This window comes from Lipotes vexillifer, unplaced genomic scaffold, assembly GCF_000442215.2.
Source record: "Lipotes vexillifer unplaced genomic scaffold, Lipotes_vexillifer_v1.1 scaffold570, whole genome shotgun sequence".
Lineage (NCBI taxonomy): Eukaryota > Metazoa > Chordata > Mammalia > Artiodactyla > Lipotidae > Lipotes > Lipotes vexillifer.
The window spans coordinates 3,190,459-3,215,887 of NW_006777801.1; the positions used below are offsets into that span (position 1 = coordinate 3,190,459).

At 38.1% G+C, this 25,429-nt stretch overlaps 1 protein-coding gene across 1 annotated transcript in view; it reads left to right on the forward strand.

Moving 5' to 3' along the window:
• The window catches only part of INTS7 (integrator complex subunit 7), a 92,817-nt gene that overhangs the window by 45,985 nt on the left and 21,403 nt on the right, over window positions 1-25,429 (forward strand). Inside the window, 6 exon segments of the mRNA XM_007451314.1 lie at window positions 2,436-2,675; window positions 4,232-4,369; window positions 5,473-5,679; window positions 22,519-22,713; window positions 23,279-23,382; window positions 24,632-24,700. Of these exon segments, the coding sequence (XP_007451376.1) occupies window positions 2,436-2,675; window positions 4,232-4,369; window positions 5,473-5,679; window positions 22,519-22,713; window positions 23,279-23,382; window positions 24,632-24,700 (953 nt within the window).

A 25,429-nucleotide genomic window follows, 5' to 3' on the forward strand; every position in this document is an offset into this window, starting at 1 on the left:
GGTGAGGCTGTGTTCCAGTAAAATTTTATTTACAAAAACAGGCAGGATTTGGCCCAAGTGCAAGAGTTTGTCAACTCCTGGCTTAAACAAATATTTGCCCTTGATCTTCACTTTCAAAACTAGCATTTTGACTGTTATTATTCCAAAATATAGGCGAGGTAAAAATTTGAGCTTTGGCCTATTTTGCCGTCAGTTGAAAGTGTTTATTAAGTTGTAACAGATACATATGATGGTCCTAGATAATGTAAAGTTAAATAGACAGAGCTCCTGCAGTTTTGGAAGTTTATAATCTAAGGTAACACTGATAAGATCACAAAGAACTGATGAAATTACTGCAGTCAAACTCATAAATGTGTAAGCGGGTATTAATTTCTAGAGTATAGAAGCCCTAGTTTTAAGGGCTTTTCACTTTCACTTAATTATAGGATCATCTTAGAGATAGTTAAAAATTTTTTAAATGAGACTATTATTGGATTGAAACATAAAATATAATTTTTGATGGTAAAAAATAATTAAAAGTGGAATTAATAGAAGTAAAAGGCTATTAAGTAGACATTGGAGAATGTAAGAACTATAACTTGTCTAAGGTATGGCTTGAGGGAAGTCGTGACTTATTTTAGCATGTTAAGAAAAGGTATGATGTAGTCATAATGATGTATAGTAAAGATACTAGTACCATTAAATAAAAGCTGATAATCAAGGGGTGGTGAAGGAAGTAGGCAACATGTGATGGGCAAGTCCACAGAATCTTTGGAACCACAATACATTTATTTAAAAAGTTTAAAAAGAAAGAAAGAAAGCAAACCAAAACCTTTCCCACCAATCATAGGTGTCAATAAAACACTGGACTCAGCACAGTGGGACATACATGGATGGTCAAGAAAAGTCCCTTTGTTAGAGGAGCTCTCCATAAGAGGACACTGATATTTATATAAGGGGTTGTAATACCAAGCAGAATGTCGCAAGTTCTCTGGTGATATAAACAAAAGTGCAATTCTAATTGAGAGGACAGAGTGGGGAGGATATTAGGGAAGACTTGAACAAGTAGATGTCATATGAATTAAGCCTTGAAAGACAGGGTAGAATTTCAGTATTGAGGAAGGATCATTTGAACCTAAAGGACCACTGTTACGAAAGACAGGAAAGCAGAAATGTACCTGTTATGTTGGAAGAATGATAAGTAGCCCACTGTGGCTGGTTGATGTAAAGGGAGATTAGAAGGTAGTTTGTAGCTCGATCATGGGGGATATCAAATGTCAGGCTGAGGACTTTGGCTTGATTCTGTAGGTAATGAGACCTTAAAATTTGGAAGTAGTGACCATGCTCTAACTTTTGTTGTAGCTGTTATTATTTAAATATGTCTGTTATGTACCAAACTTTGTTGAAGGCTTATATATACATCTTTCACTGTTTACAATAACCCTAACTAGTGAAATTTGTATTCCTCTTATAGTCATGAGGAAATTAAGCCTCAGAGAGATAAAATAACTTGTTCACACACACTTAGTCAGTCAAGGGCAAGCTGACCTTAAACTCTGGGTCTGTCAGACCCTAAAGACATGATTATTCTTCCTAACACACTGAAAGCTACATGGTTGTAGTGTGAAGGATGGATTAATGGACCCATCTTTTCAAGAGATTAGAATTAGGGAGACATTTATGTTGTAGTAGAGAGAATGAAAGGGAGCTAAATAGATGGGTATTAGAGACTTGACAAAAGTAGAAATGACTAGGTTTAGCAACCTGTTGGCTATGTTAATTAGAGGACTTCTGGGTTTCTAGTTTTGATGGCTGGGATATTAGGGATGTGATTAACCGGCCTGAATAGAAGCTCTGAGACCAACTGATATTTAGATTTCTGTTGAGAAATAAGAGAAAATTAGAAGCCTCCTCCCCACTTCAGTGTCTGAAGTCACCTAGGGCACCTTTTTTAAACTGCAAACTTTCAGTAACCCAAACACCAGAAAAAAAAAAAAGGTTAATTCATTAAGTTTGGGATGGTTAGGGCCCAAGAATCTATATTTTAATTAGCATCCTAGGAGATGCCGTTATGGGTAAGTTTACAAACCACTTTAGAAGCAGTTCTTGAAAAGTAATGAAAGTGCAGTAATATGACATTCAGTTTGGCATTTATTTGTGCTTTTCCACATTATTCCTTATGATGTTCATCTCAAGTCTTAGGCTGAATAGTCTTAGATTAAAATGAGTGTTTAATGTACCATCCTGTCTTATTATTTTAGTTTTAAACATGGCACACTTGCAGATCTTAATATGGGATTCAATGTCATGTGTTTCTTATGAAGAAAAATGTCATGCCTACAAAAAAGCCTTTTCCTTGATTTTTCCTAGTAACTTGTAGAGAGTTACTTTCTTTAACGCTTCACTTCATATGAACCTTCAGAATGTAACTGGTCCATCTTCTATTCAATATGCAGATCGCTCTGAATTGTATGGTGAAGTTGGCCAAGGGTAGGCCCCATCTCAGCCAGTCTGTAGTTGAGACCTTGTTGACTCAGCTGCACAGTGCTCAGGACACTGCCCGGATCCTGATGTGCCACTGCCTGGCCGCCATTGCCATGCAGCTGCCTGTGTTGGGCGATGGAATGCTCGGTGACCTCATGGAGCTTTACAAGGTTATCGGACGATCAGCCACAGACAAGCAACAAGAACTTCTGGTAAGGAGCCACTTTTTGAACCTGCTGTGGACGAATAGGATCTGGTCTAGTGGGAATTTCTTTCAGAATTCCACAGGTTAAAGTAATTAGCTAAGACCAAGAGCATGCTGAAGTCAAAATAGGGCTGGGACCTGGAGCGTTTTACCATTTCCTCTTTTGGTATAGAAAGCCCTATTTAGTTCACATGTAAAACTGCTTTCTTCCTAAGCCCTGTCAAATCAGCTTAGTGTAGCCAAAGCCTTCAATCTGATATTTTTGTTTTATTACAAAGGACAAAATGAAAATGAAGGTTTTTTTCTTTTTTATACAAAGCAAATAAATAATGAACCAAACCGTGTATTGTACTTCCAAAAATGTAAGTTAAAGACCTAGTGATATCAATGACCATAAATTAACCCAATTCCTCTTTGCCAATCCAGGACCTCTTTAGCTGTTTAGGATCCAGTTTAGGTTTCAGTACAGTCCTGGGGCTAGGAAAGGTACATGCTTAGAAAAAAACAGAAGGTATGGAAGCTGTATAATAATGTTTAGTTAAAAGTTCTCCAGGGCTGAGAGTAGACTACGTTCTAAATATGCATAAATTATATGTAAGCTTTAAAGTAGCCCCTCCGTATTGTTTGTGGTCATCTGGCTTTATGGCTTGGGAAAATACTTAGTGAAATTACTTACTCAAGCCCATTTTATGTTTAATCCTGCAGGGGGCATTGTGTAAAACATTGCCCCCATTTCATCATTTGCTCTCAGGAAAGGTTACCCAGATGACTAAGTGGCAGTGGTCGTGGGAATCAGGCAGTTATCACATGTATGGATCCTTGTATGTATCAGCTTTGGAATACTGAGAAGCAGTTAGCCAAGTTTCTTTTTCATTGAAGCAGCATTTTCAATTAATGTTTTTTATTGCTTTTTTCTTAGTACTACTTTTAAAGCAACTTTAAATTATGAAACGTAATATTCAAAAACACATAAGGAATAATATGATGAAAGCTTTTGCATCCATCACCTAGGTTAAGAAAAAAGTGTTACTAGTACATTTGACTTGTACCCCGCTGTGTATCTCTCTGATAGTGTCGTCTTCCTTCCTATCAGGATAGGTAACCACTCTCCCGAATTTGGTGTTTGTCATTCCCATGCATGTTGTCATATATTTACTACCTTAGTATATATCCTAAGTGATATGCAATATTTTGGGCATATTTTTAACTTTGTGTTCTCATACTGCATGTAATCTTTTGCATTTTGCCTATTTTTGCCTGTTTTGTGTGAATCGTCTATACTGATAAGTGTATTTCTAGTTTATCCACTTCACTGCTCTATAGTATTTCATTGTGATTATATCATAGTTTATCCATATTTATGGGCATTGTTTCTAATTATTTGCTGTTATACACAATGCTCTGAGCAAAGGAATAAAGTGGAAATTTTATAAATGTCAAAGACAAATTTTGTTCTTTTTTGATAGGCTCTAATTAGTTTTTAACCCTTTTTGGTAAAGTTATCTTTGACATTGCATAGAGTTAATGATTTTCTTGACTTTCTTACTTCTTGCTCAATGTTAGGTGAGCTTGGCCACTGTGATTTTTGTAGCCAGTCAGAAAGCACTGTCTCCTGAAGTAAAGGCAGTAATTAAGCAGCAGCTTGAAAGCGTCTCCAATGGATGGACTGTATACCGAATTGCCAGACAGGCATCCCGAATGGTACGTATTATCCTTCTATGTAAACTGGGTTGGTGAAAATGGCAGATTACGAACCTCAGGTTGTGTGATTGTTACTCCTAGTCAAAACTAAAGGTGAAGGTAGAAGTACTTTTTAGTCATGGGATTAAAAGATGATGAAGGAAAGGACCTAATTTTTAACATATACACAGAGAATGGTATATATGTTGTTATGGGGAAGTTCCATGGGAATTCCAAAAATATGAGCTCTTTCTGGCTGTAGGTTGTTAGCAGCACTTTCATTTTGTCCTGTGCTCCCGTAAGCACAGCTCCCTCCCACCCACGTTTATATTCTCCCCATTCAGTACACCATGTCGTTCTTCCCTTTCCCTCTCCAACTTTATCATTCTTAATGTGGAAACGGGAAAGTTTTAGTATTCTGTTCCCTCTCAACCGTATGGAGATCCTAACGATTTTTATTCATTTTGTTTGAGAGGAAATAGAGCTTGGATAGTGTAGAAATTCTTTGGGGATAAGTCCACAGAACAAAATTTGAGAAGCATTATTCTAGGTGATTGAAGCACATGTTCACATTTTACAGTGTTTCTCAAATGGCAGAAGAAGCACTATTGATAGGATATTTCTTTATTATACCCAACTGTCCCAAGCATCCAAGCACTGCAAGACAGTGAGCATCCCTCGCCCCCATGCATTAAAAGGCATTCACATCCTCCCACAACTACCCTTCCCTCAGTCGTTTCCAGAGGGCGCAGTGCTCCTCTTGGTAAATCGCTTGATGGAACTTAACTGGAGTTCTCCCCACCCCACTAAATAGCTCATACAAAATGACATACAATAAGTATTTATACTTTCTATATTTTGAACTAAAGTTCTAGACATGGGTTATAGTTACTTCCATTCATTTTCTCTTTGGAACTGTTTTGGTAAAGAACTTCAGTCATTATGTTACATAAAAGCAGCTCAGCATGTTTTCTCTGAAGAAATACTTAGACTGAGTCTCACAGAGTTATAATGTGAGGAGTGATTGTTAAAACTTATCCAAGGTTTGGGTTTCTCTTTTAGCTGCTACATCAACTAATTCAAGTGTAAGAAGCTCATTATCCTCCCCCGCTTTTTTTTCTTAGGGTAATCATGACATGGCCAGAGAGCTTTATCAGAGTTTGCTGACTCAGGTTGCCTCAGAACATTTCTACTTCTGGCTGAATAGTTTGAAAGAGTTCTCACATGCAGAACAGTGTCTCACTGGGTTGCAAGAGGAGAATTATAGTTCAGCACTTTCTTGCATTGCTGAGTCTTTAAAATTCTACCACAAAGGGATTGCTTCCTTAACAGTAAGTCCTCTTAATTCTCCTTTGGTGATGATGACTTGTGTGACAATGGTCTCCCTTTTCTTTTTGGGCTTATCCTCTTTTAACCTTGAAAAACCTGCTGAAATATATGTATTTGGCAGTATTACAGTAATAAATAGGACATGGAAGTAGATCATTAACCCCTCCCCCCCTTTTTAACATTCATAGATTGGTGAACATTTATCATTTTGTTTTTATCAAGTATCAGGTACACATGTGAAGAGGAATGCTGAATCCATGCAGAAAGGGTAAAGTGGAGATAGGATCCTCCCTTTCCAGACTCCTGTTAGTAAGACCCCAGCCTGGGTGACTGCTACCGTCAAACATAAACCCTCCACCCCATCTCATACCTGGCAACTACTCACTAAGAAACTAGAGTTTCTTGCTTTGTAAATAAAGAAGAAATGATGAGGGATGCTAGCGTCTCACCTTTTATCCCACTGTGATATCCTCCTATTCCAAATTAACAGTCAGCCAGCTACTATTTCCTTTTTTTTTTTCCCAAGAAAGAAAGGGTGTGGCAGAGAGAGCAGATCCTTAACATTTCCTTGAAACTAGTTATATTCCTAAGAATCTGTTCCCTAAAGTGTGCATTTTCTGTATTAATGCAAGGACTTTTTCCCCTTAACAGTAAAGAGTTTATGTAAATCAGCATTAAACATGTTTAAAGTATTGTCACAAGACTTTAAAAATTGTATATATTTAGATGGGGCCAAAAAACTTTTGCTACCTGGTTTTTTTTTTCTTTTTGCGGTACGTGGGCCTCTCACTGTTGTGGTCTCTCCCGTTGCGGAGCACAGGCTCTGGACGTGCAGGCTTAGTGGCCATGGCTCACCAGCCCAGCCACTCTATGGCATGTGGGATCCTCCCAGACCGAGGCACAAACCCGTGTCTGCTGCATCGGCAGGTGGACTCTCAACCACTTGCACCACCAGGGAAGCCCTACCTGTTTTATATTTATTACATAATCTAAAATATTTTTAATGGTGGGCCATGCAAAGAGAAATGTTTCAAAGTAGAACAAAGAATAAACAGATGTCACAAAAGAGACAGACTATTCAGATTACTGTGGGTACATATCTTTTGAAGAATGATTTATTGATTAACTGCCATTTTAAGACAGGAATATAGGAATGGCTGCCCTCCATTTTAAGGGGTAGCACTGACTGCTGTGATTCTCTCCTCTTGATTATCCTAGGAAAAGATTGTTGTTGCCTATATCAGGCTAATAAATACCTCAGAAAATGAAAAAGTACAGTTATTGCCTCCGATCAGTAGGGTAATTTCATTTTCTAGTTGATGTGAAACAGAAAATTGTTAATCATGCAGTACAGTAAATGGTAAGAACTGTGAAACAGGCTCACAAAACAATGAGGCAGATAGAATTAATATTATGAAAAATCCCGTTGAATATTTAATAGTCTTTTAATGATTTGTGTGGTATGTGTGTTTAATGAGGCTTGGCAGTAATTAAGGACTGAATTCTGATGTAGGAATAAAGTACCCAGTTGACAGAAGGCCCTTGTCTTAATCTCCGTTCTGCCATTAACACAGGCAAGGGCAGATTATTGGGCCTCAAATCATCTTTTGAAATGGAGTTCCTTTATTCAACACTGTAAGCACTTGCTATGTGCCAGACACTGCTTTGAGGATAAAAAGAAATCAGGAAATGATTCTCCACTTGAGAATAGTGTGAAGGGGAAGGCAGTATGATCCATACAATCATTTGGAACTTCTCACATTTCTGATTGTACTATACTATCAGGGTTTTGTTTTGTTTTAAGGTTTTTAGAAAACCTGTTCATTGGACAAGTATGGATTTGACGGTAGCTTTCTGTCTTTTTAACGAAGATGATTTGAGCATGAATTGCCCTTTTACTCTCTGACACATGAATGTTCTAATTTGAGGTTGTCAGCTATAAGAATTATACTTTTTACCTTCTTCAACCAAACTAAAAGGAAGTTAAAAATTCTCTGCTTGTGGGGCCGCTATGGCGATGTTGGGTGCCTAATTTCCCAGTGCAGTGATTAATGATAGTTATCTTGCTTCTTAGAAATAAAAATTGTAAGAAGTGTTTGTATTAGTTTTCCATGCTGTGTAACAAATTACCACAAATTTAGTGGCTTAAAACAACACCCATTTATTATTTTATGGTCTCTATGAGTCAGAAGTCAGGCATGACTTAACTGGGTCCTCTGCTCATGTTGTCACAAAGTTGCAATCAAGGTGTCAGCCAGGGCCAGTCTTGTCTGAGGCCTGGGCTCAGGGTCCTCTTCTAAATTCGTGTAGTTTTTGGCAGGATTTATTTCCTCACAGCCGTAAGACTTGTGGAAGCTTCAGGGCCCACAGGAGAATCTCTTACCTTCAAGACCCTCTTTTAATGGACTCACCTGGGTAGGCGAGATCTACCCAGAATAATCTCCCTTTTGATTAATACAAAGTCAGCTCATTAGGGACCTAAATTACATCCTCAAAATCTATTACCTTTGTCATATTCCATTAGATAGAAGCAAGTTACAGGTTCTACCCACACTTTAAGGGAGATTATTTAAGGTGTGGAGACTGGGGCGGGGGTGGGAGTGGTGGCATGAGTTAGAGGAACGATTTTAGCAATCTGCCTACAATGGTGGGCTTTAAATTTATTTTTTATTTTATTAAATATTGAATAGGTATGATATCTACATATATATTATGTGAGGTATATAAAAATATCAAATATCCAAGTATACCTAGCATTCAGTTTAGGAAATGGGACATTACCATTTCCTTTAAAATTCACGTGTGCCCCTCCATGTTTGTATACCAGTTCCCACCTCACAAAGGTAACCGCCATCCTGAATCTTTTTTTTTTATAAGTTTGTTTGATTATTTATTTATTTTTGGCTGTGTTGGTCTCCATTGTGGCGTGCGGCCTTCTCATTGCCATGGCTTCTCTTGTTGTGGAGCACAGGCTCTAGGCGCGCGGGCTCAGTAGTTGTGGCACACGGGCTCAGTAGTTGTGGTGCACAGGGTTAGTTGCTCTGCAGCATGTGGGATCTTCCCGGTCCAGGGCTTGAACCCGTGTGCCCTGCATTGGCAGGCGGACTCTTAACCACTAACCACTGCGCCACCAGGGAAGTCCCCATCCCGAACCTTGTATGTACCATTCCCTTGCCTTTCTTTACACTTTTAACATGCTTTTCGTTAACTCTTAAGGTATTGTTTTATGTTGCTTGTTTTTGAATTTTATATAAAAAGGAATCATGTATTTTTCTTTGACTTGCTTTGGTTATCTAAATTATATTCCTAAGATTCATCCATCTTGTTGCATAAAGCTTTAGGTCAGTTTCACTGCTGTATACCCATGTTATTATATGATTATACGTCAATTTATTTTCCCATTCTAATGTTGATGGAAATTTTGATTTTTCCAGTTTTTTGTTATTAAAACATTACTGCTGTGAACATTCTTGGGCATATTTTGATGCACCTATGTAAAGGTTTCTCTGGGATACTGATTCTCAACTGGGGATGATTTTAGCTCCATTTGGCAATGTCTGGAGACATTTATGGTTATCACAACTCACCAAGGTGTTAGTGGCATTTAGCGGGTAAAGGCCAAAGATGCTGCTGAACATCTAGCAATGCACAGGACAACTCCCCTCAACAAAGAATTATTTGGTCCAAAATGTCACTAGTATACTGAGATTGAAAACCCTTCTCTAGGGCAGTACTCAGTCAGAACTATGTATCTGCCCGCTGCTCCAATTTAGAAATGTGTGAGGATGTTTCTGTTTGTCCCAGTGATAGAGGGGTTGGAGGGACTGCTGTTGGCCTAATGGTCAGTGGCTGGATAGGCTTAATCTCGAGAAATGCTGAGGATACTCCTGCCCCTATTAAGAGATACTGATCTAAAATACTACCTTGGAGTGGAATTGCATAAGGTATATACATCTTCAATTGACTACCTAATACCAGGAGTTTTTCCATAGTGGTTTTACAAATTTACAATCCTTCCAGTAGTGTATAAGAGTTCCTGTTACTCTACATTTTCCCCCTCACTTGGTATGTCCTGGAAGTTATGATTGGAGTTTCCCAAATTACTAATACAATTAAACTTTCTATATCTATATATTTGAGGTAATGATTGATGTATAACATTGTATTAGTTTCAGATGTGCAACACGACTTGATATTTGTATATATTGTGAAATCACTACAGTAAGTATGGTGACAGTTAACATCTGTCACATACATAGTTAGAAAATTTTTTTTCTTGTGAAGAGGACTTTTAAGATCTACTCTTTTAGCAACTTTCAAATATTCAAAATAGTATTTTTAAAATTTATTTTTTCTTCCAGTTTTACTGAGATATAATTGACATACAGCACTGTATAAATTTAAGGTGTACAACATAATGATTGACATACATACGTCATGAAATGATTACCATAATGGGGTTAGTGAACATCCATCATCTCATATAAATACAACATTAAAGGGATAGAAAAAACAACTTTTTTTCTTGTAGTGAGAACTCAGGATTTTATTCTCTTAACAACTTTCATATATATCATATAGCAGTGTTAGTTATCTTTATTGTGTTGTATTTATATCCTTATATCATTATATCCTTAGGACTTACTTATAACTGGAATTCTGTACCGTTTGACTGCCTTCGTTCAGTTCTCCCTCCCAACTCCCACCCAGCCTTCCACCTCTGGTAGCCACAAATTTGATCTACTCTTCTATGAATTTGTTTGTTCATTTGTTTATTTACATTTAATGACCTATGAAATTCAGTTCCTAATGCGCAGCATACTGATTCAGTATTTGTGTATATTTCAGAATGATACTATGATAAGTCTAGTTGCCATACAAAGATGTTACATAATTATTGGCTATATTCCCCATATGGTACATTACATACCTGTGGTTCATTTATTTTGTAACTGATAGTTTGTACCTCTTAATCTCCCTTAGCAGTTTCCTCTCCCCACCCTCTTCCCCTCTGGCAACCACCTCTTCTATCTGTGACTCTCTTTCTGTTTAGTTATGTTTGTTCATTTGTTTTGTTTTTTAGATTCCACATATAAGTTAAATCATACAGTATTTGTCTTCGTCTGCCTGACTTATTTCACTTAGCCTAATATCCTCTAGGTCCATCACTGTTGTCACAAATGTCAAGATTTCATTCCTTTTTATGGCTAATATTCCATTGTGTGTGTGTGTGTGTGTGTGTGTATATATATATATATATATATATATATATATATATATATATATACCACATCTCCTTTATCCATTTTTCTCTTGATGGGGACTTAGGTGGCTTCTGTATCTTGGTTATTGTAAATAATACTGCAGTGAACATAGGGATGCATATGTCTTTTTTAATTAGTGTTTTTATTTTCTTTGGATAAAAACCCAGAAGTGGAATTGTTGGATCCTGTGGTAGTTCTGTTTTTAATTTTTTGAGGAACTTTCATACTGTTTTCCACAGTGGCTGCACCAATTTATATTCCCACCAGAAGTGCCCAAGTTTCCCTTTTCTCCACATCCTCTCCAACACTTGTTACTTGTGGTCTTTTTGATGGTAGCCATTCTGACAGGTGTGAGGTGATATCTCATTGTGGTTTTGATTTGCATTTCCCTGGATGAGCATCTTTTCATGTGCCTTTTTTTTTTTTTTTTTTTGCGGTATGCGGGCCTCTCCCTGTTGTGGCCTCTCCCATTGCAGAGCACAGGCTCCGGACGAGCAGGCTCAGCGGCCATGGCTCACGGGCCCAGCCGCTCCGCAGCATGTGGGATCTTCCTGGACCGGGGCATGAACCCGTGTCCCCTGCATCAGCAGGCGGACTCTCAACCACTGCGCCACCAGGGAAGCCCCTCGTGTGCCTTTTGACCATCTGTGTGTCTTCCTTGGAAAAATGTCTATTTAGGTCCTCTGCCCATTTTTAATTGGATTTTTTGCTTTTTTTAAATGTTGAGTTGTTTGAGTTCTCTGTATATTTTGTATATTAACCCCTTGTTAGGTATATTGTTTCCAAATATCCCATTCAGTAGGCAGCCTTTTTGTTTTGTTGATAGTTTCCTTTGCTGTGCAAAAGCTTTTTTAGTTTGATGTAGTCCCATTTGTTTATTTTTGCTTTTGTTTCCCTTGCTTCAGGAGGCATAACCAAAAAAATATTGCTATGTAAGAGAGAGGATACTTAGCTCAATAAAACAGTATTCTGTCAAAGAGTGTACTTCCTATGTTTTCTTCTAGAAATTTTATGGTTTCAGGTCTTACATTTAAGTCTTTAACCCATTTCAAGTTTATTTTTGTATGTAATGTGAAAAAGGAGTCCAATTTGATTCTTTTGCATGTAGCAGTCCAGTTTTCCTAACACTATTTATTGAAGATGCTGTCTTTTCCTCAATGTATATTATTGCCCCCTTTGTTGTAGATTAATTGACCATATACATGTGGGTTTATTCCAAGGCTCTCTATTCTGTTCCATTCATCTATGTGTCTGTTTTTGTGCCAAAACCATACCGTTTTGATTACTGTAGTTTTGTAGTAGAGTTTTAAATCAGGGAGTGTGATACGTCCACCTTTGTTCTTCTTTCTCAAGATTGTTTTGGCTATTTGGGGGTCCTGTAAGGTTTCCATATGAATTTTAGAATTATGTGTTCTAGTTCTGTGAAAACTGCCATTTGATATTTTGATAGGGATTGCATTGAATTTGTAGATTGCCTTGGGTAGTATAGGCATTTTAACAATATTAATTCTTCCAAGCTATGAGCATAGCATATCTTTGCAGTTTTTAGTGTCATCTTCAGTTTCCTTTATTAATGTCTTACAGTTTTCTGAGTACAGGTCTTTTCCCTCCTTAGATTTATTCCCAGGTATTTTAAATTCTTTTTGATGTGATTATAAATGGTATTGTTTTCTTAATTTCTTTTTCTGATAGTTTGTTTTTTAGTGTATAGAAACAGAACAGATTTCTGTGTATTAATCTTGTATCCTGCAACTTTATTGAATTCATTGATGAGTTCCTGTAGTTTTTTGGTAGTGTCTTTAGGATTTTCTATATATAATATCATATCATCTGCAAGCAGGGACATTTTTACTTCTTTCTCTCCAATTTGGATTCCTTTTACTTCCTTTTCTTGCCTGATTGCTGTGGCTAGGACTTCTAATACTATGTTGGATAAAAGTGGTGAGAGTGGGCATCCTTGTCTTGTTCCTGATCTTAGAGGAAATGCTTTCAGCTTTCCACCAGTGCGTGGAGAACAAGCTGTGGGCTTGTCATATATGACCTTTATTATGCTTAGGTATATTCCCTCTATACCCACTTTGTGGAGAGTTTTTATCATAAATGGATGTTGAATTATGTCAGAAAGCCTTTTCTGGATCTTTTGAGATGATCATGTGGTTTTTATTCTTCAGTTTGTTAATATGGTGTATTACATTGATTTTTGAACCATTCTTGTCCCTGGCATAAACCTCACCTGATCATGGTGTATGATCCTCTTAATGTATTGTTGGATTCAGTTTGCTAATATTTTATTGAGGATTTTTAAATGCATGTGTTCATCAGTGGTATTGGCCTTTAATTTTCTTTTTTTGTGGTATCTTTGTCTGGTTTTGGTATCAGGTGGTGCCAGCCTCATAGAATGAGTTCAGAAGCATTCCTTCCTCTGCAGTTTGGAATAATTTGAGAAGGATAGGTGTTAATTCTCTTCAAAATGTTTGGTAAAATTCACTTGTGAAGTTATCTGGTGCTGGACTTTTGTTTGTCAGCAGTTTTTTAAATTACCCATTCAGTTGCATTACTGGTAATTGGTCTGTTCTTATTTTCTATTTCTTCCTGATTCAGTCTTGGGCAATTGTACATTTCTAGGAATTTGTCGGTTTCTTCTAGGTTGTCCCTTTTATTGTTGTATAATTGTTCATAGGAATATCTTATGATCCTTTATATTTCTATGGTGTGGGTTGTAACTTCTTTTTCATTTCTTATTTTATTGATCTGGGCCTTTCTTTTTTTTCTTGATGAGTCTGGTGAAAGGTTTGTCAATTTTGTTTATATTTTCAGAGAACCAGCCATTAGTTTCATTGATCTTTTCCATTGTTTTTTTAGTCTCTATTTCACTTATTTCTTCTCTGATCTTTTCCTTCTATGATTTCTTTTGTGTGTGCCTTTTAAGAGTGGAGTTTCTATTTCCCACAGTCCTCTGGCTCCCCCCAAAATAAGCCCTGCTGGCCTTCAAAGCCAAGCATTCTAGGGGCTCCCAGCTGGGAAGCCCAGTCCCAGCTAGGACTCAAAGCCCTTGCTTTTTGAGGAGAACCTCTGTAGTTTGTAATTAGCCTCCCATTTGTTGGTCACCAACCTGGGGTATGGATCTTGCCTATACCATATTTCCACCCCTCCTACCCATCTCTCTGTGGTTCCTTCTTTACATCTCTAGCTTTAGAAGTTCTTTTCTGCTAGTCTTCGGGTCGCTTTCATTGATATTTGCTCTGTAAATAGTTGTAATTTTGATGTGCCTGTGGGAGATGAGCTCAGGGTCCTTCTACTCTGCTATCTTTGCCTCTCCCTCACAATATAGTCACCATGCTGTGCATTACATCCCCATAATTCATTTATTTTATAGCTGTACTTTTTGACCTCATTCACGCATTTCATGCACTTCCCTACCCCCACCTCTGGCAACCATCTATCTGTTCTCTGTATCTATGAGCTTGGTTTTTGTTTTTGTTTTTAGATTCCACATATAAGTGAGATCATTCGGTAATTGTCTTTCTCTGTCTGACTTATTTCACTTAGCATAATACCGTCTAGATCCATTTGTGTTGTTACAGATGGCAAGATTTTATTCTTTTTTATGGCTGAATAGTAATCCATTTTGTGTGTATATACCACATTTTTAAAATTTATGAATCAGTGGACATTTAGATCGTTTCCATATCTTGGCTATTGTAAATAGTGCTGCAGTGAATATAGAGGTGCAGATATCTTCTTGAGTTAGTATTATTGTTTTCTTCAGATAGATACCCAGAAGTGGAATTGCAGAACCATATGGTAGTTCTGTTTTTAATTTTTGAGGGACTTCCATACTGTTTTCCATAGTGGCTGCCCCAATTTACATTTCTACCAGCAGTGCACCAGGATCCCCTTTTTTCCACATCCTTGCCAACACTTGTTATTTCTTGTTTTTTTTTGATAATAGCCATTATAACAGGTGTGAGTTGAATTTTGTGCTTGTGGTTTTGATTTGCATTTCCCTGATGATTAATGATCTTGAGCCTATAGGCCATCTGTATGTCTTTGGAAGAATGCCTATTCAAATCTCTGCCCATTTTTTAATTGCATTATTTGTTGTTGTTGTTTTACTATTGACTTGTATGAGTTTTTAAATGTATTTTAGATATTATTAACCCCTTACTAGATACATGATTTGCAAATATTTTCTCCCATTCATTAGGTTGCCTTTTTATTTTGGATGTTCTAGATACCAATCTTTTGTAGGTTATATGAGTTGCAAATATTATCTTCTGATTTGTGGCTTTTTATCACTTTAAGAAATGTTTTCCCTTCAAGTCACTACTACCTTTCTCTGTAGAAGGCACTTATGATTTCTAAAACTATAGATTAGTCTTGCCTTGTTTTTCATTATTATTTAAGGACTCATGCAGTATTATGCTTTTGATTCTAGCTTCTTTGCTCAGCTTTATATTCGTGTGATGCATTCATGCTTTTTGTTGCATATTGCAGTAGTTTGTTCATTTTCATTTCATTGTGATATTCTTTTGTATAACTGTTATAACAATCTGTTTATCCATTTTATTTTTGAGAAACATTTGAGTTATTTCCAGGTTGGGGCTATTTAGAATAATTTGACTTTGAACTTTCTTACGCACATCTTTTGATATAGGCCTGCCTACCTTCTGGATGGTAGTGCTGTGTCATTACTAAGTTCAGCTCTAATAAATACTACCAAAAAGTTGCCTATGGTGGTTTCCAGTTTATACGGCTATCATTGTAAATGCCTTTTGGGGTTCATAGTACTTCTGGGATATAAGGCTTGATGACTTTGATCAGTTATGGAACATTTGGCCATTATCTCTTCAGCCAGTGCTTCTGTCCCTTTCTTCCTCATTTGGGACGTAGTGCACCCATGTTAATTCTTTTTACCATGACTCATATATCTCTTATATTCTCTTCTTCATTTTCCACCTTTTTCTCTCTCCATACTTAACTCTAAATATTTTCTTCTGACCTATCTTCCATTTCCATAATTCTCACTTACGTTGTGTCTAATCAGCATGTCAGACTCATTCATTGAGTTCTTAATTTCATTTATTGTGTTTTTCCAGTTCTAGAATTTCCATTTGGTTATTTTATATTCTGTAGTTCTTCTCCAGGACTCTCTATCTTGTCATTTAAGTTCTTTAACATATTGATTGTAGTTAACTTGAAGTTCATATATGATAGTCTGTTATCTGGATCTGTTATGGTTTGTGTCTTTGACCTTTTATCCCCCTTTTGGTTTGAGGAATTTTGTCTTTGTTGTATACTCAGTTATTTTTTTAGTTAGTTTTGGACAGTGTGTGTGAAAAATTACAATGATTTTGTCATCCTTGCTTTTGGCAGGCAGTTAGGCTAAGGGCAGATTACCCTAATCCAGTCAAGGATTGAACTGATTCAGAGCTAAGCTTCAGTCCTTGGAAGAGCCAGTATATTTTTGGTTCTCCTAACTCCTAGGGTATAGCCCTTTGAAGTTACAGCCAAAAGCCTGAAGTGTTTTCCACAGCCCTCTTAGTCTTATGAGACTGCTGAAAGCTCTGCTCAGCTTCTCAGACTCCCAGGAGCAGCTTTCAAATTAGCAAATAATCACCAGATGTCAGTCTTATCTTCTTGGATTGCCCATCTCTCCATGATTTTGGCTCCTTGTTGCCTTCGTAGCTCTTCAGTGCTTTTAGATAGATGTTCATAATATTTAACTCAGTTTTCCATTTGTTCTTAGCAGGAGGTCTGGTTTTAAACAATTTAGTCTACTATTGCTTTAAGCTTGGCTTACTCTTTCAGAAACTGAGCTTGTATTAAGTGAAATAATCCAGTTACAAGAAGACAAATATTATATGATTCCACTTAAATGAAAGTGGTCAGTATCATAAAAACAGAAAGTAAGGTGGTGGTTACTAGGGGCTTAAAGTCCATTGTGGTTCACTCTTGGTTGTCACATGTTCTTTACCACATATATATAAATATTTTTAACTGAGTTTATTAAGTAGCTTTCCTTTCAGCCACATTGGGTTTTTTTAGCTGCTCCATATAGAAAACAGAATATGTACCACAAGTCAGAAATTCAGTGAGGTAGCATTAAATGTGTGTTTAACATAGATTTACCTCTGTATGTTTAGACTTTTAAAAAAATCAAGAAAGAAAGAACAAGAATGAGGGAAAATAGCTATTTAAATAGTGGGGACACAAAATAGCAGTTTAAATAGTGGGGACAGTTCTTCTCAATTAGCTTGTACCACGGGGCTCTGAGTTTGCTGTTCCTTCACCCATGTTAAATTCACTGGAAGTAGTTCCTTCTTGAGGAATTTTCAGGGATAATTTTGACTGTATACAATTTTTGCTTTACCTGCTGACCTTAGAACCCATTTCTGTTTTAAGCTTTAGCCCCCATGTAAAGAAGAGTAAATAATATCCCTTTTATTTCTCATTGGCATTGTTCATAGCACTATAGTCTAAATTTTATTTTTATATGTTTTCTGTGTCTCATGGACGATATTACCTTTTTAAAGTCTTTGATTGACCTTTATCACAAGTTTATCTTTTCTGTGTTCTTTTTGAACATGCATACTATATCTAACATTGTTTTCCTCAGTATAACACGATGTAAGATGCACAGTCACTTTCAAAGTTACCATCTTATATCATCAAATATTTCTTGTTAGTCAGAAATAAATTCAGAGTAGCAGTAAATCTTCTTCATTATAACTACATCTTGCTTCGCTTTCAGTTTTATAATGCATGTTAGGACAATATTGCAAATGTTTTTTTGTCTGGTAAGATGGTCTACACTGTATATAACTGTATATATATCATATATACCCACTTGTATCCCTGACCCTTCTAAAGTTATTGATAAGCAGTAAATTAAAAATAGCAAGTAGCAGCTTAAGGGGCAGAGGAAGGGGGAACTTATCTTCCTATAAAAGCAAATCAAATCTCTAAGAAATTAAAAAACAATTGAAATAGTCTCTTTAATATCCCTAATCTGTGCCATTTCATGATTAGAACAAAACATCCCAAAAGTTTGAAAACCACAGAATTCAATATATTGATTACAGTTATTACCTCTAGCTTCTATAATTTTACATAGGTGTAACTTTGCAATTTGAGAGGGATACTAGAGCAAGTGTATGTTCTTATAAAGGACACAGGAAGTGGCAAACTATTTCCTAGAGTAAAATATGAATTCCACCAAATAAAGAACTATCATTTGACACTTAAAACTAGAGAGAACTACAGTAAGGTCAATACTTGGTCAGATGGATAATATTGTAACTTAATTCTAGAACCTCAAGTCACACACCAGGCTCTCCTGCTAAAAGAAGAGTGTGAAATACTATCTAAGAACGGCATCAGCATGTTTTAAGCGAGTCATGTCAGGGAAGAAAGTTAATTTCATTACGCCTCCATTTATTGTTAAGTTAGCATTTTTTTTTTTTTGTAAGTCAACTATACGTCAGTAAATTTTTTAAAATCTGAAAAAGAATATATATATGTATAACTGAATCACTTTGCTGTACACCTGCAACTAACACAACAGTGCAAATCAACTATACCTCAATTAAAAGATAACTGATATTTTTTTAAAAACTACTTTTCTAATAATACTAAGATGGTCCTTGCCTTTTCGTGGGGACACAGTAGTACATATATATATATCACCATCTTTATCCATTCATCTGTTGATGGATACCTAGGTTGTTTTCATATCTTGGCTATCGTAAATTATGCTGCCATGAACATTGAGGTGCATCTATCTTTTCAAATTAGTGTTTTTGTATTCCTTGGATAAATACTCAGATATGGAATAGCTGGATCATATATGGTAGTTCTAGTCTTAATTTTTTGAGGAGTCTCCTTACTGTTTTCCATACTGGCTGCTCCAATTTACATTCCGCACAATTGTGATTTTCAATATTGTCTAGTGAAATGGGTCAACATTTGGAATAACTGCACAATTCAGTGAATTAATATTTTCCAAATGACCAAATGGCCGTGTTACAAAATCATGTGTGGGTAATAGATCTATCCAAAGTGCCAGAGAGACCAGTGGGTTTTAGTCTAACAGCAGGAAAGGTACATTGCAGTGCTGCTGGAGTCCACATTGCAATGAACCTGTAAGGAATATTCACGTGTCAGTTTTGTTGGAGAATCTATATAAACGCTCCTCCATTTTCCTGCTACACATCCCTGCGAGGTCAAATTTTCTTAACAGACATCAACTAAAACAATATATTACAAGAGACTGAACACAGAAGCAGGTATGAGAATCCAGCTGTCTTTTATCAAGCTAGACATTAAAGAGATCTGCAAAAATATGAAACAAGTCCCTTGTTCTCACTAATCATTTTTTGAAAATAATGATTTTTCGTAAAATGTTACTTATTGTTGAGTAACATGGAATCGGTTTCTTATTGTAAGTTTAAATGAATGAATAAAAATCTTTTAAAAACAATCTTTTAGTCTTAATTTCTAATATTGTATATGTTTTCATGAACCCAAAGCCAGCTGCGAAGTGGGACAGGGCAGGCTCTGGCTGGGAGAATTCAGGGTGGTAAAAAGGGACTCATTCCAATCCCTCTGGGAAATGTAAGTCTAAACTTCCCAATTCCTCATTTTTAGGAATTTCTTTATCTTATACATTTAACCTCTTAAGTATTTCATAAGGTAGGAGGGGAGAGAAATACAGCTAAAGAAATTGGGAAGCAAAGGAGTCTTAAAAATCACTGATACTGCCTCACACCCATGAGGGTATAGACCCAAAAGAACTGAAAGCAAGAACTCAAACATATTTGTACATCCATGTTCAGAGCAGCATTACTCACACTAGCCAAGGGGTGGAAACAACCCAAGTGTCCACTGAAAGGTGAATGGATGAACAAGATGTGGTCTATCCAGACTATGGAATATTATTCAACCTTAAAAGAGAAGGAAGTCCTGTCACCTGCTACAGCATGGAGGAACGTTGAGGACATTGTGCTTGGTAAAATAAGCAGGGGCCTCCGACTAATGTTTAAATCAGATCACTCTTCATAGCAAACAATAAAGAGAAGTTGTATTCTGCTTATTAGTTCTGTTTCTCAGACCAGGAAGTGGATGCACAGCCTGGCTAGGTGCTTCAGGCAGAGGAGGGCTTCATCCACCCACCACCCTGGACCCCCTACGCTGGTGGCAGCGATCAGAACAAAGTGAGCTCGGCCCTGCGAAAGCTCGTGTTGTCATTACTTTTGTAACTTCAATGAGAAACAGATTTTTATGTACATGACATCACAGACCATGCCTCTTGACCGTTACCCAATTTAGAAACTGGCGCGATCACAAAGGAAGCTGAAGCAGCAGCTGGTTTGGGAAAGTCGCTGGTTGCAAGCGAGCAGCTGGGTCACTGTGCCACTTGCAGCTGCGTGGCCCGAGGAGGTCTGTTCTGGTCCTGCTCTAAAAAGTTGCCACCCGGCTCTTCTTGGGAGGAGCCACCTCCAGAACCTGTGGTCCATCTGAGGGGTGGGCAGCCATCATGGTGTGACCCACAACGAGACCAGGGAGAGGGGACCGCTGTGAAATAGGAGCTGCGGAACGAAGCTTCGTGCCATCGACACAGCTGCACTGGGGCAGGTGGTTGGAACAAAGCTCTTTCACTGGCAAAGTTGTCCAAAGGCTGTGCAGTCAGGGGAGAGCCAGGAATCGTCGTCCTCTACCACGGTGTTTCGTACTCTTTTTTTTTTTTTAACTGGGCAATATAGTTTAATGTAGCAAAAATCTAGGGAACGATCAGGTATTTCAGTTAAGGCTCTGGGTGCCTGGAGGGGATCACTGACGGCACTTGCAGCTCTTCCTCTTTTCTGGAGATGGCCCTTCCAGCCACGTGTTCCCGTCCTGGGTCAGCTTCTTCCCGGAGCAGCGCGGGAGCCCTTCTCCAGACAGCGATCCCACACAGGAGGAAGATTTCTGCAAAAACGGACAGTCGGCCAAGCCCCGAGCCTCTGCGCTAGGGAAGGAGCGCTCGGCCACCGGCAGGGCCCGCGGGCGCAAGGCAGCACCGCCTTTGAAAGTCCACCTTGAAATACGGACCACACTTTCCGGGTCGCTCTAAGGGAGGCCACTTCACCTGCAGACGGGGGGCCTTGCGTGGATCACCAGGGGAGAGGTGCCTGAGGGCAGAGCGCGAGACCAGAGGCGAGCGTGCTGCGGTGGCAGGAGCCCGGACCAGGGCTAAGGGCGCCCGGGGTCAGGCGGTTCTCTGTGCACAGCCGCTGCGCTCGGGAGGCACGTGCGCATCCGCGGGGAAGAAAGTGGGAGGCTGCCGCGGGCCTGTACACAAAGAGGGTGCTGCGCAGAGTAGGGGGCTGGGCGCCAAACGTCCGCGCAGCCCGGCCTCCGAGGGCAGCCCAGGGCTGGCCGGGCCCCGCGGCGCCCAGGCGCGCGAAGAGGGCTCCAAGTTAGCATATTTTTAGTACGCCTTTTGTTGAAACCACCATGCTAGGTTCTCCACTAGGACAGTTGATAAATAGATTAATGTTGTCTTAGTTCTCTGCCCATGGTGGCTTGACTTATATTCTTTGCTCCCTTTACCTAGCTAATGCTACCTTTTGCTATTCAAGACTTATACCTGACACCCCTCCATTCTCACTGAAACGTACTTGTGTGTTTATAACCTATTCCTTGGTGGCCTCTCTGCATCTCAAGTGTCTAATGAGACATTCGTTTTAAAATTAATCTGGGCTAGTTATGGAAGAAAGCAGCCGTGAGGCAAAATACTTTTTTGTTTTTGTTGTTGAAACTGCCTTTTTACTGCATTTAAAATATAATCCGGAACCTTGCCTGCGGTCTGAAGGCCCCACGTGGTCTGGCTGGCTCTTGCCTCACCTCCGCCAGCAACAGGCTTTTTTAACAGTGACGGTCTAACAATATATTTCTCCTGCCCTCACCTTTCTTTTCTTCCCCTTCCAACTTTTTTTTTTTTTTCGGTATGCGGGCCTCAAAACGGCCACTCCCGTTGCAGAGTACAGGCTCCGGACACGCAGGCTCAGTGGCCATGGCTCACGGGCCTAGCCACTCCGCGGCATGTGGGATCTTTCCGGACCGGGGCACAAACCTGTGTCCCCTGCATCGGCAGGCGGACTCTCAACCACTGCGCCACCAGGGAAGCCCTCCCCCTTCCAACTTTTAAAAATTCTGTTTAATGATTCCAGCATGCAAATTTCAGGTTAGAAAGGTAGGAAGGTGATAAGGGAATTTGGGGGGAATGGTAATGTCTGTGAAGCATCCCTCATATGATATCTTACACATGACGGTCTAGTTAACCCATGTCTTGTGGGGTCTTTGCAAATGTAGGAAGTAAGGAACCTGAGTGTTGATGGAACATAGTTTTTCAGAGTTGATGCTAATGACAGTAAGTTTTTCTTTCTAATATTACATCTTCCCCTAATAATGTAGGTGTTTATCCATCATCATTAGAACTACTGCTCTTTTGCAGACTCTGACAAATACTTTGTCCTTCAGCATCTTCCTTTTATGCTTACCTTGTATTAAATATAGCTTGTTTTTATTCCCCAGGCTGCCAGTACACCACTGAATCCTTTAAGTTTTCAGTGTGAATTTGTAAAGCTCAGGATTGACCTTCTCCAAGCCTTCTCTCAACTTATCTGTACTTGTAGTAGCCTCAAGACAAGCCCGCCACCTGCAATTGCCACAACAATTGCCATGACCTTAGGGAATGACCTCCAGCGGTGCGGTCGCATCTCCAACCAGGTATGTCTTAACTTTATTTTCAGTGGAGTTTTTATTTACACTTTAGAGGTTTCTTGAGGTTAGTTGTGAGATGAAAAATTCTGAAACTTAAAAATCAGCGGTTTGACTCAGAGGCAACATCAAATACTTCTAAACTCATCTGTCTTGCAAAAAACAGGCTGAAGTCTTATTAAAATGACAGAGTGATTGATGATATCTCACTAGTTGCTACATGTTTATATAAAGAAAAAGGACATACATTTTAAAGAAACTTTGGGAAGTTTATAACTATATTATTTATTTTAGTGAAACTTTGAAGAAACTAAAAATGCAGTGTTTTTTGTTTCTGTACATTATGTGTAAATTATAATCTTGTACACATTTGTAGTTTCATTTGCCATCTTCGTTAATTTTCTTTAATAGGGTTTATAAAAATGAATGAATTGAAAATGAGAAAGAGTTGAAATATTATTTCATTTTTTTTTATTGTTTGAGGATTGTTTTCTTATGTTTTGACTTTTGTGTTTATACAACACAAAAGCATATTTGTTTATTTATCATAATTGATATTTTTCCTTCTTTGTAGATGAAACTGTCCATGGAAGAATTCCGAAGCCTTGCTTCCCGATATGGGGATCTTTATCAGGCATCTTTTGATGCTGATTCCGCAACTTTGAGGAATGTAGAACTGTATCCTAAACTTGCCCGATATTTCTTGTTCTTTGGAAGTATTCTTTTAAATGTAGAGTAGGGGCTTCCCTGGTGGCACAGTGGTTGAGAGTCCGCCTGCCGATACAGGGGGCGTGGGTTCGTGCCCTGGTCCGGGAAGATCCCACATGCCGCGGAGCGGCTGGGCCCGTGAGCCATGGCCGCTGAGCCTGCGCATCCGGAGCCTGTGCTCCGCAACGGGAGAGGCCACAACAGTGAGAGGCCCGCTTACCACAAAAAAATAAATAAATAAATATATAAATGTAGAGTAAATATTTCAGATATGCTTAACTGAAATATACATATGCATTAGATAAGCCTACAGATTTACCATAAATAATAATTTCTCTTTTGAAACCTAGTATGAGCAGTATAATTTAACTTCTTTACTTCAACCAGGCTTTTTAAAACGTGGTGACTCAGTGGTGGTCTTTTTCCACCTCTGGGAAGAGCATCCAAAACCCAGGTCCAAGCAGTGTTGAATACTTTGTGCTCACTTGAGCTACAATGGACAACACAAAATATTTTTCCACCAGAGAACCATTTTGTCTTGCTTCACCTATCTTTTATTCACAGCTAACAACCCTAGTTCCCATCACCTTTATTAATGATATATTCAGTCGTTTCAGTCATCACTTATGTTCCCTAAGCCCCTTTTAAGTTCTCCGTATTTTCTTATTAGCAGCTTCAGATCCTTTTTGAAAGGAGGAAAGAGATAAATTGCTTTTAAGTTGCAGACCTATAAATCAGTAATTCCTGGTATTTTGGTTTAGTGATTGAAAACCTGATGAATGCTATGGACCCTCTCCCCTAAAAAATGCATATATGCACATATCCCCCAAAATTTGCATACCATTTCAGGAGAGTTAACAGATCCCTTGAGCCCCAGCCTAGGAACCTCCAGGGTAACCACTCTTCAGACCCTTATTGTGGTGCTTGTTTTAAACTTTTCATCAGTGAAACCCCTATAAAGTTTCTGTGATTGAATCACAGAGCCTGTTGCTTGGTTCCTCCTTCCAACATTAACCTCTGAAGTACTCTTCCTGGAACTATCACAGACAACATATATCCCTTAAAAAGAAAAAAATAGAGCCACAGACTATTTGAGTCAATAACATGTGGTTTACCTTCACTAAGAATATGATTTTCATCTTGCCTTATTTAGTATTCAAATAATATAAAGTCTATAGTACATTTCTCTATTATAATGTGTAACCTTAACATAATGCAGACAGCAGCAGAGCTGTTTACTGATATCTCACGCAATAGAAGCCCTGATTTTGGATCCAGAATCAGCAAGGTATTTAAATAGTTTATATTACAGAACACTTTCAAGTATGTTATCTTGCCTAATCATCACAACATTGTTTTGGGAGAGGTTTTATAGAGGAAGAAACAAAGAGGAAGAACTTCTCTAGCATTTGCCTAAGGTCATATAGCTAATGACAAACCTAGATTTTCTGTCTCCATTGTTTACTTACCTCCTGTGTCCTGTTTTCTAAATAACTAGGAAGAAGTTCCTTGAATTTGAACATTTTCTTCTGGTATATTATAACTAAATTTCGGTGTAAAAAATTGAGTTAATAGTATAATTAAGCTTGAACTTGAAATTTTTATTCTTTGGTTTCCCAAACAAAAAGATATTCCTCTTTTTGCTTTATTAAAATCCTTCTCCATTCTCTAATTAACTGATTAATTGTTCAAAATATTTTTATTGAAGAATGGTCCATTATTTTTTCCCACTATAGTATTCCGTTTTAGAACATGCATTTTCAACTGTATATTTCCAATCTAGTAAGGCCTGTGATTCCAAGATCAGCTTCCTCAAAGAGAACATAATCAACAGAGCATTTTAAATTTCTCTATCCTAAAGCATTGACTTGCCATTTTTTTCCAAGGCAATACCAAAATCCTTGCCTCCTGTTTTAAAGTGCTATCTACTCTCAGACTAGGCCACTTGGCTATTTTTTTTTTTTCACTCGTCTGATTCATTTTAATATTTCGATGACATACTAATTTTTACTTATTT